Source organism: Nerophis lumbriciformis, linkage group LG12, assembly GCF_033978685.3.
Source record: "Nerophis lumbriciformis linkage group LG12, RoL_Nlum_v2.1, whole genome shotgun sequence".
Taxonomy (NCBI): domain Eukaryota; kingdom Metazoa; phylum Chordata; class Actinopteri; order Syngnathiformes; family Syngnathidae; genus Nerophis; species Nerophis lumbriciformis.
Window position 1 is genome coordinate 9157304 of NC_084559.2, and position 15099 is coordinate 9172402.

The following is a 15099-nucleotide window of genomic DNA, read 5'->3' on the forward strand; positions in this document are numbered from 1 at the left end:
CAGGGCCTATGTACGTCTTCGGGGCTAACAACCTTCACTTTACCCGGCAGTGGGTCTTTACAGCTGAGGGTGAATGACAAGACGGGCGGTTTGTTGCAACTTTGTGACTTTATTGGACGCAGCCATCCACCAAGATAGAGCACCTGCACGCACTCACTGTCGCCGCTCGCTCACCTCTCTCGACCACTCACTCACTGACGTCACTCACCTCACACGCTGTCATATCTTAAAGGGCCACACACACACATACGCGACTCTCATAACAACTAACAAGACATCATGGCAAAGCCAGAAGTCGAGTTTTTTTTAACATGGAGACATTCTCAATACTTTTCTTTTGTCGAGCACAAAGAAAATAACATTTTAGTTAAATGTAAGTTGTGTCTTGGATCAAAGATCCTATCTACTTAAAGTTAAAGTTAAAGTGCCATTATGTTGCAGCTATTTAAAATAGTTTTGTCAATTTGTTCTGGCCTGAAATAAATTGGCCCTTTGAAACATATCTTTGTCTTTGTGTGTTGTATGTAGAGCACATTGCTTAGCAGAGTTCAGTGATGCAAATGCATGTCAAGTTGATCAACAGATTGTATTATTCTCCAGTGCAATAACAGTGCTGAAATGAAGGCTAAAAGGGCATTAATGGGAGCCTTAAAAAAAAGGGAAAAAAATAAGTAACTAAATAGTTACTTTTCACAGTAACGCATTACTTTTTGGTGTAAGTAACTGAGTTAGTAACTGAGTTACTTTTGAAATAAAGTAACTAACTAGTTACTGGTTTTCAGTAACTAACCCAACACTGGTAATGGGTCCCATTGTTATAGTCTTTGGTATGACTCGGCCGGGGTTTGAACTCACAACCTACCGATCTCAGGGCGGACACTCTTAACCACTAGGCCACTGAGTAGGTACTGCACCACTTCTCCCAGAAAATTGTTGAAATTACAAATGCTTTGGTATTCACATGTTTATTTCTTTTGTTTGCATTGGAACAACACAAAAAAACTCCCAAAAAAGCCAAATCTGATATTATTTTTACACAGAACTCCAAAAATAGACTGGACCTTTTCAAAATTGTAAGAAATAGTTGTATTCTAAGCATTTGATGCTCCTTTAAAATGTCATTAAACTCACCTGCAGCAAGTAACAGTTGGGGCGGTATAGCTCGGTTGGTAGAGCGGCCGTGCCAGCAACTTGTGGGTTCCAGGTTCGTTGTGTCCTTGGGCAAGACACTTTACCCACCTGCTCCCAGTGCCACCCACACTGGTTTAAATGTAACTTAGATATTGGGTTTCACTATGTAAAAGCGCTTTGAGTCACTAGAGAAAAGCGCTATATAAATATAATTAACTCACTCACAGTTGCTGGCAATTTAGAAATCACACTTGCAGCCATTTAAAATGGAAAAAAGTTGACTCAGCCTTTGTGCTGAGCATGGAGAAAAGAAAGAAGAGCAAATAACTCTCAGAAGATTTGAGAAGCAAGATTGTGGAAAAGCATGGACAATCTCAAGGCTCCAAGTCCATCTCCAGAGATCTAAATGTTACTGTGTCTACCGTGCGCAATGTCATCAAGAAGTTTAAAGCCCATGGCACTCTAGCTAACCTCCCTGGAAAAATTGATGAAAGACTGCAACGAAGGATTGTTAGAATTGTGGATAAAGAACCTGGATCCACTTCCAAACAAATTCAAGCTGACCTGCAGACACAGGGTACAACGGTGTCATCTCACACTATCTGTCGCCATCTCAGTGAAAAGGGACGCTATGGTAGGAGACCCAGGAGAACCCCGCTGCTGACACAGAGACATAAAAAAAGCAAGACTGGAGTTTGCAAAAACTTACCTGAGGAAGCCAAAAATCCTTCTGGGAGAAGGTCCTGTGGACCGATGAGACTAAAGTGGGGCTTTTTGGCAAAGCACATCATCACACTGTTTACAGAAAACAAAATGAGGCCTTTAAAGAAAAGAAAACACCATCCCTACAGTCAAACATAGTGGAGCTTCACTGATGTTTTGCTGCTTCTGGTACCGGATGCCTTGACTGTGTGCATGGCATCAGGAAATCTGAGGATGAGCAAATAATTTTGGGGCATAATGTAGGGCCCAGTGTCTTCCAGCAGGACAAAGCCGTGTACCACTCACACCAGTGAATTGAATGATGAATGATAGGTGGTGGTCGGAGGGGCCGTTGGCGCAAATTGCAGCCACGCTTCCGTCAGTCTACCCCAGGGCAGCTGTGGCTATGAAAGTAGCTTACCACCACCAGGTGTGAATGTTTGATGGTTTCTACATGTAAAGCGACTTTGGGTACTTAGAAAAGCGCTATATAAATCCCAGTTATTATTATTATTATTATTATAAAGCATACTTCAAAAAGCAGACAAAAATGGTTTAAGACAAAGCGCTGGAGTGTTGTGAAGTGGCCATCAAGGAGTATGAGTGGAGAGTGTGAAAAGATGTAAAAACAGCAGTTGGGAGAAGGAACCCTTCAAATCTGAGAGACCTGAAGAAGAGTGGTCCAAACTTCCAGTAGCAAGGTGTAAGAAACTCATTGATGGTTACAGGTAGCAATTGATTTCACTTATTTTTTCCAAAGGGTGTGCTACCAAATATTCAGTTGAGGGCGCCAATCATTTTGTCCAGTCCATTTTTGGAGTTCTGTGTAAAATGATATCAGATTTGGCTTTTTTTTTTTTTTTTGTTCCATGTGACTACCAAAGCATTTGTCATTTCAACAATTTTCTGGGAGAAGTGGTGCCTTATCTGACAGAAATGCAGGGGTGCCAATATTTATGGCCATGACTGTACTTACTGAAGTGCAATTTTTGCTAAAAGATTAAGAGTCCATTTTGTTTTTGTCTGTTTACATATTTAGGATATTTAACAGTCTTAACCTTCCAATTGCAATGGTACGAAACTGAGAAATAAGTTCATTGCATGTGAAAGAAATACTGTACTTGCAATATTATTATATATTACGACTGCCATCCATGTTCTACCGCTTGTCCCGTTCAGGAGCCTATCTCAGCTGCACCCTGGACAAGTCGCCCCCTCATCACAGGGCCAACACAGACAACATTCACACACTACATGAATGCCTATTTTGGTCGCAAAATAAAGCTGACAATATTTGTTGTCTATCTGTGTTGGCCCTGTGATGAGGTGGCGAATTGTCCGGGGGGGAACCCCGCCTTCTGCCCGAATGCAGCTGAGATAGGCTCCAGCACCCCCCGCGACACCAAAAGGGACAAGCGGTAGAAAATGGATAGATGGAATATTATCGTTTTAACGCAATAACTTGTTGGACAATATGTCGTCCAGCAACATTTGTTATCGACTAAGGCCTAATATCCTTATCAAATATTACAAATTGTAAATTAACTTGAAATACATCAACTACAGTTATCCCTTTCTAGCTGATATAATAAACCGGTTCAGTACATACCTCGGTTTAGAGGTCACGGTTCGGTTCATTTTCGGTACAGTAAGAAAACAACAAAATATAAATTTTTGGGTTATTTATTTACCAAATTTGCAAAATCTTCCACCAAAAATATTTTTCTTAGTGGAATATTTGATGTGAAGTAATGGGAACCTTGGATAGGTCAATAATTCATAATAACATTGATTTTGATTCAATATTATGTTTTGAGCAATGACAGTTTGAAAGAAAAAAAAACAGCATTGTTTTATTAGTCAACATTGCAACTTTTTCTAAGCTTTAAGCTTTTTTATTTCACTTTTGTTATGTTTTAATAGTATTTTTAGAATGTGCCGTGGGCCTTTAAAACATTAGCTGTGGGCCGCAAATGGCCTCCGGGGCACACTCTTGACACCCCTGCTATAGATAATAAAAAATTAAATGTGATAAATCTATGGATAAAAAGCAGAGCCTGGCGACGCATGCGCGTTTATCATAACTCTCTCTCTCTCTCTGTCTCTGCCCCTCCCTCACCAATGCTGCTGTTTGTTTTGTTTTTAACCCCTTCTTAACCCTGAACGTACATTGAAAATACACGCAACCCTAACTCAAAATGCCGGACATTTGAGGCATTTAAGAAACTCCGCCCTGACAGCGCCGCAAAAGAGGACATGTCCGGTGAAAAGAGGACGTATGGTCAGTCTATCCTAGCCCGTTAGCTGCTAGCATGCCGTGTGTTGTGCCTCGGTGTGCATTGTTTACACAACGTGCGTTACGCTACTTAATATGTCCGTGTGGAAACTCGTTCGGTACATCTCCGAACCGAAGCGGAACCCCCGTACCGAAACGGTTCAATACAAATACACGCACCGTTACACCCCTACTCAGACCATTTAATGCTGTTGTTCCAAGTCAGTGTCGGGTGCAATTTGCTATCATAAAAAAAGCCAATCAAGATTGTTAGTGGCATAATATTTCATTAAATGTAGGAAGGACAAGTTTGTCGTTAAACATTATTTGCTTCTCACTATATAAAGAAAAGTACATGATCGGTCATTAGCACATATTGTTTAATGCAGGCGAAAACGTTTTTTAAATAGCAAAGACTACCCTCAGGAAGGAAAGCAGTGCACTATCAACACCGTGTATGGTGCGGATGGTGTTCTGCTGACCTCGACTGCGGATGTTGTGGATCGGTGGAGGGAATACTTCGAGGACCTCCTCAATCCCACCAACACGTCTTCCTATGAGGAAGCAGTGCCTGGGGAATCTGTGGTGGGCTCTCCTATTTCTGGGGCTGAGGTTGCTGAGGTAGTTAAAAAGCTCCTCGGTGGCAAGGCCCCAGGGGTAGATGAGATCCGCCCGGAGTTCCTTAAGGCTCTGGATGCTGTGGGGCTGTCTTGGTTGACAAGACTCTGCAGCATCGCGTGGACATTGGGGGCGGTACCTCTGGATTGGCAGACCGGGGTGGTGGTTCCTCTCTTTAAGAAGGGGAACCGGAGGGTGTGTTCTAACTATCGTGGGATCACACTCCTCAGCCTTCCCGGTAAGGTCTATTCAGGTGTACTGGAGAGGAGGCTACGCCGGATAGTCGCACCTCGGATTCAGGAGGAACAATGTGGTTTTCGTCGTGGAACTGTGGACCAGCTCTATACTCTCGGCAGGGTCCTTGAGGGTGCATGGGAGTTTGCCCAACCAGTCTACATGTGTTTTGTGGACTTGGAGAAGGCATTCGACCGTGTCCCTCGGGAAGTCCTGTGGGGAGTGCTCAGAGAGTATGGGGTATCGGACTGTCTGATTGTGGCAGTCCGCTCCCTGTATGATCAGTGCCAGAGCTTGGTCCGCATTGCCGGCAGTAAGTCGGACACGTTTCCAGTGAGGGTTGGACTCCGCCAAGGCTGCCCTTTGTCACCCATTCTGTTCATAACTTTTATGGACAGAATTTCTAGGCGCAGTCAAGGCGTTGAGGGGATCTGGTTTGGTGGCTGCAGGATTAGGTCTCTGCTTTTTGCAGATGATGTGGTCCTGATGGCTTCATCTGGCCAGGATCTTCAGCTCTCACTGGATCGGTTCGCAGCCGAGTGTGAAGCGACTGGGATGAGAATCAACACCTCCAAGTCCGAGTCCATGGTTCTCGCCCGGAAAAGGGTGGAGTGCCATCTCCGGGTTGGGGAGGAGATCTTGCCCCAAGTGGAGGAGTTCAAGTACCTGGGAGTCTTGTTCACGAGTGAGGGAAGAGTGGATGGTGAGATCGACAGGCGGATCGGTGCGGCGTCTTCAGTAATGCGGACGCTGTATCGATCTGTTGTGGTGAAGAAGGAGCTGAGCCGGAAGGCAAAGCTCCCAATTTACCGGTCGATCTACGTTCCCATCGTCACCTATGGTCATGAGCTTTGGGTTATGACCGAAAGGACAAGATCACGGGTACAAGCGGCCCAAATGAGTTTCCTCCGCCGGGTGGCGGGGCTCTCCCTTAGAGATAGGGTGAGAAGCTCTGCCATCCGGGGGGAGCTCAAAGTAAAGCCGCTGCTCCTCCACATGGAGAGGAGCCAGATGAGGTGGTTCGGGCATCTGGTCAGGATGCCCCCGAACGCCTCCCTAGGGAGGTGTTTAGGGCACGTCCGACCGGTAGGAGGCCGCGGGGAAGACGCAGGACACGTTGGGAAGACTATATCTCCCGGCTGGCTTGGGAACGCCTCGGGGTCCCACAGGAAGAGCTGGACGAAGTGGCTGGGGAGAGGGAAGTCTGGGCTTCCCTGCTTAGGCTGCTGCCCCCGCGACCCGACCTCGGATAAGCGGAAGAAGATGGATGGATGGATGGAAAGACTACTATTAACACCTTAACTGATTTATCGTGCTTGCCTTGTTTCAGGAGATCCGCCGTCGTCATCGTTATCTGTCTCATCTGCCACTCACGTGTGAGTTCAGCATCTGTGAGTTAGCCTTGCAGCCACCAGTCCTCTCCAAAGAAACCATGGACACATTTGCAGGTTTGAAAACACTCGCCATCTTTCGAATGTCCAGTGTGCTTTATTTAGTCGCACTGGGATTGAATAGTGTGGTTTTTGTTCTGAAGATGAACTGGAGAAAAGAAAGCGCCTAAGACAAAAGAAAGCAAGAGACGAGAAGCGCAGAGAGAAGCGAATTGAAATGGAAGAGAACAAGAAGCAGGGTAAATGTGAGTATGCTGGCTGCTTTGAAAAGGTCACAATGCAGTTCTTCACAGTTCAATTTATATTTGTTCCCAACCTTTCTCTTCTGATTTAGATCCTGAGGTGCACATAGGACTGGAGAACCTTCAACATTTCCCAGCATTTGGTTCACCACCTCACACTAGCAGCCTCCCAGTCCATCCTGATTTTACTCTGGTTCCTCCTTCACCACTTAGCAGCAGTCCTTCCTCTGGTAACTGCAGCATATTTACAATGTTCCTTCTGTAAATGTACCGTATTTTCCGCACTATTAGCCGCACCTAAAAACCACAAATTTACTCAAAAGCTGACAGTGCGGCTTATAACCCGGTGCGCTTTATATATGGATTAATATTAAGATTCATTTTCATAAAGTTTCGGTCTCGCAACTACGGTAAACAGCCGCCATCTTTTTTCCCCGTAGAAGAGGAAGTGCTTCTTCTTCTACGGCAAGCAACCGCCAAGGTAAGCACCCGCCCCCATAGAAGAGGAAGCGCTTCTTCTTCTACTGTAAGCAACCACCCGCCCTTGTAGAAGAAGAAGAAACGCGCGGATATTACGTTTCATTTCCTTTGTGTGTTTACATCTGTAAAGACCACAAAATGGCTCCTACTAAGCGACAGGTTTCCGGTTCATGAAAAGACGCAATCTCTCCATCCGCACACGGACTACTATTTCACAGCAACTGCCTAAAGACTTTCAAGAAAAGCTGGCTACTTTCCGTGCATATTGTAAAAACAAGATAGCTGAAAAAAAGATCCGGCCAGAGAACATTATCAACATGGACGAGGTTCCACTGACTTTTGATATTCCTGTGAACCGCACTGTGGATACAACGGGAGCACGTACGGTGAATATTCGCACCACAGGGAATGAGAAGTCGTCCTTCACTGTGGTTCTAGCTTGCCATGCTAATGGCCAGAAACTTCCACCCATGGTGATATTCAAAAGGAAGACCTTGCCAAAAGAGACCTTTCCAGCCGGCGTCATCATAAAGGCTAACTCGAAGGGATGGATGGATGAAGAAAAGATGAGCGAGTGGTTAAGGGAAGTTTACGCGAAGAGGCCGGGTGGCTTTTTTCACGCAGCTCCGTCCATGTTGATATACGACTCCATGCGCGCCCACATCACGCTGGTTTTTAATATATTATTAAAGTTTGACTGACCTATCTGACTGTTTTTTTGACATTCCCTTTAGCGCAGTTAGATGCGGCTTATAACACGGGGCGGCTTATAGGTGGACAAAGTTTTGAAATATGCCGTTCATTGAAGGCGCGGCTTATAACCCAGGGCCCTGCCTTATGGTGCGGAAAATACGGTACTCTGCTGCCGATAGTTGAATATTTTTAACATTTAAACTTTTGTCTTCAATATTTTAGATGGAATGACATTCCCAAGTCTAAATGGACAAAGCTCATACCCCAGTGTGAGGAGTGTGGAGGAAGACTCTCACTGCATGTCCTTTGCTCAGGTGTGTACACTAACCCAAACACAAACATCACATTGTGAATTTTGACTGTTTTTGCAACTTTTAAATAGATTCTACATGATGTGAATCTGTCTGTATTATACATAGATGCTGAGAGACGGGAAAGCCAAAGCTGAAGCTGGGCTCAAAATCTCTTCAAAAGACGGTACTGAAAGATGCCACAAACACACACACACAGATTTTACAATATTGGTGTTCCCCATACATTTGTGGTAGCCCGCCAAGAATACACATACCTGCCAACTACTCCGGTTTTCCCGTAATTAGTACGGTTTTCATCAACCTATTCCGGGTTACGGTTGCAGTGATAAAAAATACGGTTTTTCATTAATTAAAAAAAAAAAGGGTGAAAACTACGCGAATTGCACCTTGTGCAGACAAGATTTTTCGATCGGACACGGAGGAATTAGCGATGTAAAAGACCACGTTGGGACAAAAAAACACAAGTCTAATGCCGTTGCTAGCGATACAAGTGGAAAACTTTCAACGTTTTTCGTCGCCCAAACAGATTCTTTGGATGTGATAAATGCCGAAGTTTTATTTACGTAGGCAATAATTGAGCATGGACTTCCAATCGCACTGGCTGATCACATGGGACAGTTAAATGTTTGTAATGCAACCTTTAAAAATCATTACGCGGTGATCGCGGTCCCAAAAATAAACTTTTCTTGCATGATAATGTCCAGAAAAACTCACTTTATATTACTATAGAGTCCTTTTAACGAATGAGTTTGATGGTTTATCACAAACCTTAAATGAAAGAAGTCCTTTGTTCTCCTGCACCATGCACGCTCTTTGGCCTTGCTTCGTGTTTGGTGCGCAATCCTGTCGGCTGTATTTCACAGCACGTCTTTGACAACTTGAAGTGGCATAAAACATTTAAAACAAAGGGGTTATAGGAACAATCACTTTCAGTGTTTTATGCCACTTCAAGTTGTCAAAGACGGTATGCTGGTGCCCGACTGCCACAAGTGGAACAAACATTTGAAACAAAGGGGTTATAGGAACAATCACTTTCAGTGTTTTATGCCACTTCAAGTAAACTTATCATAAAGTTACCATATCATTTTTGCAGTATGATCAATCTGATAGAATACATTTGGATTTTAGCCACAAAAAGGTCATGACACCAATGTTATCTATTGGATTTGTTTAGTACTGTTATACTGTTAAAAGTGTTTATACTATTTATGCTTTCAAGTCCAAGTTGAAGAAATCTTGTTAAATGTTGACAGCATAACTACCAAAATACAGAAGTATGTCCTTAATATTTTTGCAGTGCTATTTCTGTTGAAAAGTTCAAATGATTACATTAGAGATGTGATGTGCCACTTTTCAAGTGTCTGATGGCTTCAATTAATTTTCATTAATTTTTCATATTTTGAATTCTTTTGAAAGGCTTACAAAAAAACTACATTTGAATCGTAATTCCATGCTATTGACAGGACTATTAATTTTAATGAAGTTAGCTTACCATGTTTACAGTATGATAATTGTGATAGAAATGTGAATTTTAGGCACAGAATATTTTTTACAATTGAACAAGGCAGTAGATTATACAAGCTTGGACAGAAAGTTAATAATGACACCAATTTTTTTTTTAATGGAATTGTTTAGTACTGTTTTACCATTTGTTTACTGTAAAAAGTGTTTATACTGTTTATACTTTCAATTAACAAATTGAAGTCTTGTGAAAGGTTGACAGGATAACTGGCATTAACTGTCAAAATAATTTCAAACTATTGAAGTTAGCTTACAGAATAAACATGTCAATCAACCCATATGATTTTTGCTGTAATATTTTTGTTTTGAAAAGTCACTGTGACTGATAGAAAAGTGATGGTTTTAGCAACATTTTAACCTGTCTGAATGCAATCAATCATTTTGCGTCGGGGGGCGAAGCCTGAACCCCCCACCAGGACTTTGTCTACTAGGTTTTTCTGATTTCAAAAGTTGGCAGGTATGAATTACTGTCAAATGTACATCGTGTGGGGACATTTATTAACGCACTGCAGCCTCATAGACACACACACACACTCACGCATGCATACAAACACCAATCAGTGTGTTACCAGGTGCAGCCCACACCTATCAGTTTATGGTTTGCGTAAAGGCTAACTTGTTATTTTCCTTTGTAATCTCTGCCTACTGAGCCTATGGTGCTGTTAAGTTATTGTGGCTCAATTTGCCTTCATTTTTTTTATGTTAATGTATTATTATTTAATATATATTATTGTTTTAGTTGCTTAAGAGATATTCCTGGTTCGGAATTTGTTCATTGCTATTTTTATGTTTTTGTGCATTATTTGTTGCTGTCATCATTAAACAAACAGGTTACTCATCAGCAGGCCCGGCCCTAACCAATTTGGCGCCCTAGGCAAAATTTTAGGTGGCGCCCCCCCACATCGGCAGTGAAGTGTATATACTCACAAGAAACTGAATAGCTTTGTCTTTGACCTTTTTTTTTTACTTACAACTATACCTAATATATAAAGGGGTGGAAAAGTGACTATTACCTGCAGGGCAAACATTAGCTAACCAGAAGGCAATAACAATGTAAACAAAAAACACCTGCTTAAAAGATCTACCGTATTTTCCGCACCATAAGCCGCCCTGGGTTAAAAGCCGCGCCTTCAATGAACGGCATATTTCAAAACTTTGTCCACCTATAAGACGCCCCGTGTTATAAGCCGCATCTAACTGCGCTAAAGGAATGTCAAAAAAACAGTCGGATAGGTCAGTCAAACTTTAATAATATATTAAAAACCAGCGTTCTAACAACTCTGTTCACTCCCAAAATGTACGCAAATGTGCAATCACAAACATACGTATATCAACATGGACAGAGCTGCGTGAAAAAAGCCACCCGGTCTCTTCGCGTAAACTTAAACTTACCTTAACCACTCGCTCATCTTTTCTTCATCCATCCATCCCTTCGAGTTAGCTTTTATGATGACGCCGGCTGGAAAGGTCTCTTTTGGCAAGGTCTTCCTTTTGAATATCACCATGGGTGGAAGTTAGCATGGCAAGCTAGAACCACAGTGAAGGATGACTTCTCATTCCCTGTGGTGCGAATATTCACCGTACGTGCTCCCGTTGTATCCACAGTGCGGTTCACAGGAATATCAGTTGCTGTGAAATACGGTAGTAATCCGTGTGCGGATGGAGAGATTGCGTCTTTTTATGAACCGGATCCTTGTCGCTTAGTAGGAGCCATTTTGTGGTCTTTACAGATGTAAACAGGAAATGAAACGTACGGTGATATCCGCGCGTTTTTTCTTCTTCTTCCGGGGGCGGGTGGTTGCTTACAGTAGAAGAAGAAGCGCTTCCTGTTCTATGGGGGCGGGTGCTTTCCTTGGCGGTTGCTTGCGTAGAAGAAGAAGCGCTTCCTGTTCTACCGGGAAAAAAGATGGCGGCTGTTTACCGAAGTTGCGAGATCGAAACTTTATGAAAATGAATCTTAATATTAATCCATATATAAAGCGCACCGGGTTAAAAGCCGCACTGTCAGCTTTTGAGTAAATTTGTGGTTTTTAGGTGCGGCTAATAGTGCGGAAAATACGGTATTAACGCACTGCAGCCTCATAGACAGACACACACACTCACGCATGCATACAAACACCAATCAGAAGTGTGTTCTCAGGTGCAGCCCACACCTATCAGTTTATGGTTTGCTTAAAGGCTAACTTGTTATTTTCCTTTGTAATCTCTGCCTATTGAGCCTATGGTGCTGTTAAGTTATTGTGGCTCAATTTGCCTTCATTTTTTTTATGTTAATGTATTATTATTTAATATATATTATTGTTTTAGTTGCTTAAGAGATATTCCTGGCTCGGAATTTGTTCATTGCTATTTTTATGTTTTTGTGCATTATTTGTTGTTGTTGGTCCGCATTGCCGGCAGTAAGTCGGACACGTTTCCAGTGAGGGTTGGACTCCGCCAAGGCTGCCCTTTGTCACCCATTCTGTTCATAACTTTTATGGACAGAATTTCTAGGCGCAGTCAAGGCGTTGAGGGGATCCGGTTTGGTGGTTGCAGGATTAGGTTTCTGCTTTTTGCAGATGATGTGGTCCTGATGGCTTCATCTGTCCAGGATCTTCAGCTCTCACTGGATCGGTTCGCAGCCGAGTGTGAAGCGACTGGGATGGGAATCAGCACCTCCAAGTCCGAGTCCATGGTTCTCTCCCGGAAAAGGGTGGAGTGCCATCTCCGGGTTGGGGAGGAGATCTTGCCCCAAGTGGAGGAGTTCAAGTACCTCGGAGTCTTGTTCACGAGTGAGGGAAGAGTGGATCGTGAGATCGACAGGCGGATCGGTGCGGCGTCTTCAGTAATGCGGACGCTGTATCGATCCGTTGTGGTGAAGAAGGAGCTGAGCCGGAAGGCAAAGCTCTCAATTTACCGGTCGATCTACGTTCCCATCCTCACCTATGGTCATGAGCTTTGGGCTATGACTGAAAGGACAAGATCACGGGTACAAGCGGCCCAAATGAGTTTCCTCCGCCGGGTGGCGGGTCTCTCCCTTAGAGATAGGGTGAGAAGCTCTGTCATCCGGGAGGAGCTCAAAGTAAAGCCGCTGCTCCTCCACATGGAGAGGAGCCAGATGAGGTAGTTCGGGCATCTGGTCAGGATGCCACCCGAACGCCTCCCTAGGGAGGTGTTTAGGGCACGTCCGACTGGTAGGAGGCCGCGGGGAAGACCCAGGACACGTTGGGAAGACTATGTCTCCCAGCTGGCCTGGGAACGCCTCGGGGTCCCACAGGAAGAGCTGGACGAAGTGGCTGGGGAGAGGGAAGTCTGGGCTTCCCTGCTTAGGCTGCTGCCCCCGCGACCCGACCTCGGATAAGCGGAAGAAGATGGATGGATGGATGGATGTTGTCGTCATTAAACGAACAGGTTACTCATCAGTTACTCAGTATTTGAGTAGTTTTTTCACAACATACTTTTTACTTTTACTCAAGTAAATATTTGGGTGACTACTCCTTACTTTTACTTGAGTAATAAATCTCTAAAGTAACAGTACTCTTACTTGAGTACAAATTCTGGCTACTCTACCCACCTCTGTTTATAAATATGCAAAACCTGCTAAATGATTATGGTTTGCAGAGCTGAAATGCAAGTCCTGTATTATTACTTAGTCATGGCAAATGTAGATGGTAGTAAGGACAATGCTGACTGATGGGCGTGTTAGCACGGGTGAAATAACACTTTTGTTGTATTGTATTTCACTTCTTGTAAAACCTGTTTGTGTGACTGTTGAAAAGTGACTCCTGAAGGCTCTCTTTACAAGTCAGGACTGTTTTATTATCATGCAGAGAAGCTGTTAGTTCCCCCCGCAGCAGACAGCGACGGAGAGAGCGATGGCTCGGACCGCGTGCCCGTGCCCGTGCCCAGCTTTCAGAACTCTTTCAGCCAAGCGTTTGAGAAGGCACTCCTGCAGCTGGACGGTTCTGCTGCTTCTCCACAGCTCCTGGTGGTCACAGGTGAGTCACGTTGCATTCTGCTGCTCTGAATACTTCTCATTTTGGATTTTTCTCTTGCAGAGGATAAAGGAGCAAAGAAGAAAAAGAAAAAACAGAAACTTCTATTCAGCACGTCCATGGTTCACACAAAGTAGACAACACTGAAATAAATGGAATAGTTCAATGTTTGGGTTTATAATTACACTCATTTTAGTTTTTGTTGATAACTTGGAAAGTGATTTAAAATGCAGCCAAAGTGAATGCAGTGTTGGTTTTACAGTGTTTGGAAGTTTGGTTTAAAAAAGGTGCAGATCATGCAGAGATTGTCCTATTCCACATATGGATTTTTATACCTGTGATCATATTTTAGTCAGTCATATTTGGAGGCCTGTGGTATAAATAACAAGATTCATTGAGGGTGCCTAACATTACCAGTCGCAGTCAACCAGCTGCAGATACATTGCACCTTTTGAATCTTTCCAGGATCCTCCTTTCTTACCTTTAAAATAGCTTGTCAGGCAAAAATGCTGACCTTTTTGTTAGTTTTTTTTTAGTTTGCCACAATTTGAGACAGACCACAGTATTGCAATGAAACCTCTCAGCTGTTTTGCAAAGTTTACTCATATAATTTGTGGTTAGACCGTAATTAATGCACTTACCTCATTAGGTTTCCTCATCTTTTGACTTTTGGTCATTAGAATTCTTTTATTTCAGTGTTGCGATTGTGTGAAGCTGAAGTGAACAGCGGAATAAGGCGATGGACATTTTTTGATTTCACCTTTAATTTTGAGCAAGTGTATAGGCTATTGGAATAAGTCTGCTGAAATGAATAAACATTTATGCACAATCCAACCTTTGTCTTGATTATCTGCTTTTTGTAATATGTTGGTACCAAAGTCCAAAAGGATGAGGTCTAACATAAATTAGCACTATCAAATTTAGTGAGTTTATGTCACACCGCGGTGAGGGAAGTCTTGTCTTGGTTTTTTCTGTCTTGTGATCTACATGTTTTATTTTGAAAAGCAACTCCTCTTGTTTCAGATCACGGGTCCTTCCTCTTGTGTCACCAGTCTGACGTCATTCCTGACCCTTGATTGTTTCCATGTTTCCACCTGTTTCCCATTACCCTCATGTTCTTTATAAGCCCAAGCCTCCCCTTGTTCTGTGCCAGATTGTCTCGAGCTTTCGTGCCTGTCTTGCGTTCCATGTCCCTGTTCATGTCCATGCCTTGCCTTGTCTCACGTCTACGTCCTTGCTCCCAGGATATCCCACGCTGTAATTTTGAATTGATTTTTTTCCTCCCTCAGAGCGACTTTTGTTATCCTACCTTTTTCTACCGCAGTGGTGAGTTATTATTTTTCCTTAAAGATTTTTTCCTCAAAGTTTGTTGAGTGATTTTTTTGTTTACATTGATTAAAGTAAAGTTGTATAGTCTTTATTTTCTTCCTCCTGTTTGGAATAAGTCTGCTGAAATGAATAAACATTTATGCACAATCCAACCTTTGTCTTGATTATCTGCTTTTTGTAATATGTTGGTACCAA

The 15099-nt window shown here is 43.1% G+C and overlaps 1 protein-coding gene across 1 annotated transcript in view; it reads left to right on the forward strand.

The window, feature by feature from the left end:
• rnf10 (ring finger protein 10) overlaps window positions 1-14409 on the forward strand; it is a 35259-nt gene extending 20850 nt beyond the window's left edge. The window contains exons 11-17 of the mRNA XM_061985863.2: window positions 6291-6408; window positions 6495-6596; window positions 6686-6823; window positions 7989-8080; window positions 8186-8243; window positions 13411-13578; window positions 13639-14409. Of these exons, the coding sequence (XP_061841847.2) occupies window positions 6291-6408; window positions 6495-6596; window positions 6686-6823; window positions 7989-8080; window positions 8186-8243; window positions 13411-13578; window positions 13639-13712 (750 nt within the window). The 3' untranslated portion in view covers window positions 13713-14409. The remainder of the gene's footprint in view (window positions 1-6290; window positions 6409-6494; window positions 6597-6685; window positions 6824-7988; window positions 8081-8185; window positions 8244-13410; window positions 13579-13638) is intronic.
• Window positions 14410-15099: the final 690 nt, after the last annotated feature.